Raw genomic sequence first — 6,146 nt, forward strand, 5'->3', positions numbered from 1 at the left:
AAGTATATACTTGAAACTGATAGAACAAGTGGAAATGTGACTTCCAGGGTAAAGCCACACAGAGTACAAGTATCCGGTTTAAAAGAGGCATTTGTTTAAATGCTAGCAACACACATTTTAACACATTCTCTTTGATCGGTTAAAATTCACATTCTGTTATCTCAATAACTATCTATATAATTATCAACTGATCTGTTCAGAATTAATAATTATTATAATAGAACAACTGCAGATCAGTTCTAAACCGTGGTAATTTGCACAATACGAACACTTTATTAATGACAATTCTGGCTGAATAACTCACAACCAGATTGCATACACACAGTGCAATAATGACAGAAAGTTCAAAAAATATTACAAGAAAACAGACACACAAAGATTCGAGAGCTCGGCCTCTCCCCTTCTCAAATGTTCGAGAGCTGGATCTCTCCCACTAACCACTCGATAACTTCCCGATAACCCACCCTTTATACCCTCTATATGTCCGACCCTTCTCCTATTTATTCCTAAAACAAATAACCGACTCTATTAAAAATAACTGACATACATATCAAACATAACTGCTTGACAGAATAGAAATCGCCACATTCAGTTTCGGTCTAACAGAACGAAGAAAGACAAAGTGCATCTTCATGTGAGCTGGAACATAGAGAACCTGAATCTGTACACGTGGACAAATACAGGAAACTGTCAAAATTGAGGATGATACAAATTACATAACGGGATAAAATTAGTTGCTTAATTTAGTCTTGTAAACTTAATTTTCAAATGCTAAATAAATAATCTTCTTACATGATTTATGAAAGAGCTGATTGAAGTTAGCAAGTATCAGAAATCAATACATAATACAAACATCATATATAACATGTAGAAATACAAAAATATAGAAACTTTCATTCAACTATTATATGAAGAGGGATGCTACAAATACACAATCAACTTAAACTTTTTTTAGGATAGTTGTGCATGCATCAAAGCATAAATGTACTTGAAATCCAGAAAGATGTGAACATTAATCATGTAAAGGGAAGATTGAAGAAAGAAATGATAAACCAATTGAAAAAAAAATAATACTTCGGTTAGAGTGGCAATGTAATTTCAAACATTCACAAGAGAACCATAACATTGTTACCTTGATATTTCAGATATTGATTTGAGTAGGAATGCGGTGCAACTTATAGTCATGGAATTTTTCTCCAAAGTTCTGACGAATTTGTACAAGGGGAATATGATTGATAATCCGATGGTGCGCTCCACCTTTCTCAGGATCAATGCTATCAACTAATTCAACTGGCATTTCAGCAAATCCAAGGAATTGAAGGTTTTTCAAGTTTTGGAGGTCTTGCGGTAAAACCTTCAATTGAGGATTGTTTTTAAATCTGAAGTGTTCAAGATTAACTAAAGCATCTTCGTGTATAGATATAGAACTTAGTTTACTTAATCTTGTGAGATCCAACTCCTTCAGCTTTGGAAACCCTCCTTTCTTAAAATGCAGTATTTCACCAGAAAAGGCATCATCCCACAAATTCAGCCTCAACAAACTAGGTAAATTCTTCAAAGAGTCTAGTGGATCATCTTCGAAGTTAGATAAACCAAGTCTTAGCTTCACAAGAGACTTGAGATTTGGAATCCAATTGGGCAACTTGGTTAGTCTACATTTCAAGTTGAGCACTCTAAGACGGGATGGAGCTGATGCAAGATCCAAGTCAAGGATTTCATCCTTAGTTATAGCACCAATATTAAGAGATTCAAGTTGTTTCATCTCTTGTATTGCAGCAGATAATGCAGTTCGATATTCTTGCCGCACAGACTTTATGCCCAACTTCCTTAACTGTTTCAACATTTTGAGCTCTTGGATAAGCTTTATTCCACCATGATTTGCTTCCAAAAAGTAAAGCTTTTGTAAAGATTTCAAGCATTCAATACCTTGGTGCATTTTCACTCCTATTGTAAAGTTCAACATAGAGTATTGCCCTTCGTATTTTCTGTAATAAGCTGGAAGAAGCCTTAGCTTTGTGAGCTTGTTTATCTCTTTTGGTAATTCATGCACTTGAGTTTGTCTTAGATCCAAGGTTTCTAAGTTAATTAGATTACCGATGGATCTTGGAAGAACCGTAACTTTGGTATGACTCAAGTTCAAGTACCTTAGGTGGAAAAGATTTCCCAAATTATCAGGAATAAAATTCAATGAAGACTTCTCAAAATCAAGTACTTTTAAAAGCTTAAACTTGACAGATAATACATCCATGAACTGTTTAGGCAATTCACCTTTGTCAAAGACAAATACGGCACGAATTCCTGAGTTGCTAGTGTTTCTCAATTCGTTGTTGGAGATAGCTGCTATAGAAAAGCGTCTAGTTATTCCAACGGTGACTTGTTCATCATCTTCATGCATTAAATGACAGAAACTTTGATCTTTCATTTTTTTAATGATCACTTCACGCAACACATCATGGACTTGACAACTTCGGACTTTCCCATCAAAGCCAAGTACAGAAGCATTAACCAAACTTCTTTGAATTAACTCTGTCAGGTACTCTTCAGCAACTTCCTCCAATAGTTTTGTCCCCTCCTTCTTAACAAACCCTTCTGCCATCCATTGCCGAGTAAGTCTCTTCCGTTTGATGGAGTAGTCCTCAGGATATATACCAAAATATAGCATGCATGATTTCAAATGGTAAGGCAAATCATCATAACTAAGAGATAAAATTCTTATCAGACTAGTCAAGTGCACATTGCGCTCTAACTCCACTCTCAGATTTCTACTCACCTTTTCCCACTCAAAAATGGTTTTCGGCTTTGTTGACAAAAGACCACCAATGGCGACAATAGCCAGTGGTAGCCCTCCACATTTTTGAACAATTTCATCGGACATGTCCTCAAGGTCTTTTGGACACTGTTTTCCTGGCTCAAATATAAATGCCTTATTACAAAACAATTCCCATGCTTTCTCTGAAGACAAAGGTTGTAGCTCGTGAATATGAACAGGAAAATCTTTCGTAAAATATTCTGCTACTTTCATATTTCTAGTGGTCACGATGATTCTACTTCCTTTGTTATTACTAATTAAGGCATGTTTAATCTCATCAGAAAATTTTTCTTTCCAAACATCATCAAATAAAACCAAGTACCTTTTTGTTTCGAGGTATTGTCTTACTTGAATAATCAATGTTTTGTCATCCATCTTCTGCAGACCCTTTGGAATAGGATCATTCTTGTCCTTGCACAACTTCTTTATCATTTCTGTAAACAACTCCCTCATAGTGTATGATTGAGAAACTGTTATGAAAGAGCGGCAATCAAAGTGGCTTTTCACCAAATCGTTATCAAAAACATGCTTAGCAAGAGTTGTTTTTCCGAGTCCTCCCATGCCTACCACCACAGAAACCAACGTGTGCTCATTGTCTCCACCCACCAAACGACGAATCAATTCATTTGTTGGGGACTCAAATCCCACAACTTGAGTCTCTTCAATGAAATAGGGAGCCATTCGAGGGTCACCAATTCTAGGAGCTTTGGACCCTCTGTAGCTTCCTGATTCATTATCAGACTGAAATGGAAATCTTGTTCTTCTTTCTTTGATTTTACCAAGTGTTGACTTGATGTCTTGAATCTGAGAAGCAATCTGGTGGTGTGGATTCATGATTCTGAGCAAACCAGGAAACATTTGTAGTGTTGCTGTGAATATAGAATGGTTCATCCTTTGCGCCTCGCACATGATATACTCGTCGATTACATCTTCTATGCGAAAAGATACTTCTCTTACTTGCTTCACCCATGTTTTGACTCCTTCATTGGTTCCTCCTCCTTCATCATCATCATCAGCCTTTCTGTCAGCATCCTTGAGGAAGGATTGGATGCTCTCAAGATCATCTTTGATATCATTGAAGTCACTCTCAACACCTGTCACCAAAGTTCTTTCTTCAACTACAAATTGGCAGAGTTGCACAGCAAATGATACTGCAGTTTCTGCCATTTCATTTGAATTTTTTCTTTTCTTTTCTAGATTAGGTTTTGCAAGCCATTGTTTGCAATCCAGGAAAGTTGAAATGCATTGTTTAGGTTCTTTAGCATTTCTGTACCATGGCTTTGATCTGAGGGTAGACTTTTGACTCATGTTTAGTTTAGTCCACAAGAAACTATTTTTCTATTGTTTTGTGGGGACAAATACAATTATTTTCAAACTTGTCGGCTCTATTTGAAATAGTTTTATATATTTTGCAAGCACAAGTGGGTGTGACAGATTATTGTAAAAAAAATAAAAAATGTGGGTGTGGCAGGTATTTTGGAATATTATTATTTGTTGAAAAAGTGCTTTTGAAACGTTCGTTGAAATGATAAAAATAGAAATAAGAAATGATGAAAAATGATGAATTTAATTTTTTAAAAATTGAAATATTTTAAATTCAATATAAATATACTACTTATGATTTCCTTAACAAGTGTTCACATGACACTTGTTAGGATACTCTTATATTTGTTTAATGAGTTTGTTTAATATGAAGCTGATCAACCGTGTATCCTCCTATTCTTAATAAATTTAATAAAATATTGTTTTTATTCTTCATTTTTTATTATTACAATTTTTTTTTACTAACAATGGAAAGATTTATGATTAGACCATTTTAACATGTTTATATTAGATGCACCCAAATCACCCTTATTTATATTCTGTGTAATAACTTGCACATATCATGAGTAAGTAATTTAGTACCTAAATTTATAGAATTATATCACATACTTCTCATATTATCAATAATTCAAATTGATCCTTCAAATTACAAAATGTTAATATTTCCTCAAAAAAAAAAAAATACAAAATATTAATATGGTATTTGCATGGATTATAAATGACATTAGACTGGTAATATTGGAAATCCATTTGAAATTTAATGACATTTTATAACTAGATTTAAGATAAACGGACGAGCTTGATTAACATTTCACAATTCTATGAATCATTTTAAAGTATTGATAATGTTGGAAGACTATATTGACCAAATTGAGTTTTTTAATAGATGAAAGAACCAACCAAGAAATTGATGGAGGAAAATAAGGGAAGGGTGCAGTGATGGTGTTGTCGACTCCTACTTCGACATTCATGAAGAAATTTTTAACTTCAATGTTGGCAAGAATAGTTATTGTCCTCATCCTTGAAGGACAAAATAGTGTTTATAGTATCATTTTAATTTCAAGTTTTATAGTATTTTTTTAATTTATATTTGTGCCCTTGTTCTCTCTTTATTCTTAGCTGCAGTGTGAAAAAAATTTAGTCGGATACCTCAAACATTCAAGATTATTGTACTATCTAATTTCACTCATAATTAAATTAACGGTGAATTTAGCGAAATTATAAAAATACCGTAATTTTGTTAAATTTACTGTTAATCTAAACATTTACCTGGCAAATACAAATACAACAATGAGCCCATTTTGTTGAAAATTGTAAAAATATATATTTGATGAGTTAATTTTGTTTATGTGTAAAATCCATTTGGGTTGTCCTGATGGTATTGGTTGGTTAAAGAATAATATTTATGCTAAAAATGAAAAACTATTTTTGATTAGCGCTTTGAAGAAAATCAATTTTTTATCTAGTAGTTTAATTGTTAGATTCCACACTTTAAATATAAAAGAGTAGAGATTTTGAAATTCAAACGTTGGATCATGCAGATAATATCATTGGCAGCTACCAACCGAACTACACTTACAAAAAGTAGAAAATCAATTTTAAATATGAAAGAAAAACATGGTTTATAAAATCATTTAGAGGTTTACATCCACATAATTTTCATTATCAATGATATGAATTGATCTTTAAAAATGCAAACTAATGTTTGGTATTTGCATAGTTTCAAAAAAAATATTGTTTGGTACTTGCATGGACTATTTTTTTTATTTTTATTAAGAAATGCATTAGATATTCATTTTTTTAGGGGATTAGATATGCATTTGCTTTTGGATGGATAGATGGGTTCCTAATGCATCCTCTCTCATAACAATGGCTACCAATCAACTTATAGATTCAACTCTTAGGGTGAAGGATATTTTAAGTTTTAACCAATGATGGAAATTGGGATCTTAACTTCCTGAATGACAATCTTCCTCCTAACGTCTTTAACCAATTGGTTGCATTACCGGCACCC

At 33.2% G+C, this 6,146-nt stretch overlaps 1 protein-coding gene across 1 annotated transcript; it reads right to left on the bottom strand.

Moving 5' to 3' along the window:
* Positions 1 to 250: 250 nt before the first annotated feature.
* Positions 251 to 4,095, bottom strand: LOC25488588 (disease resistance protein RPM1). The gene is made up of 2 exons (XM_013603478.3): positions 1,133 to 4,095; positions 251 to 661 (listed from the first exon to the last, which is right to left on the bottom strand). The coding sequence occupies exon 1, from the start codon at positions 3,974 to 3,976 to the stop codon at positions 1,142 to 1,144; it is 2,835 nt and encodes a 944-aa protein (XP_013458932.2). The 5' UTR covers positions 3,977 to 4,095; the 3' UTR covers positions 251 to 661; positions 1,133 to 1,141.
* Positions 4,096 to 6,146: the final 2,051 nt, after the last annotated feature.

Source organism: Medicago truncatula, chromosome 3, assembly GCF_003473485.1.
Source record: "Medicago truncatula cultivar Jemalong A17 chromosome 3, MtrunA17r5.0-ANR, whole genome shotgun sequence".
NCBI lineage: Eukaryota > Viridiplantae > Streptophyta > Magnoliopsida > Fabales > Fabaceae > Medicago > Medicago truncatula.

Excerpts from the sequence above, each read along its gene's own strand:
- LOC25488588 (XM_013603478.3), bottom strand. The coding sequence starts at position 3,976 with ATGGCAGAAACTGCAGTATCATTTGCTGTGCAACTCTGCCAATTTGTA.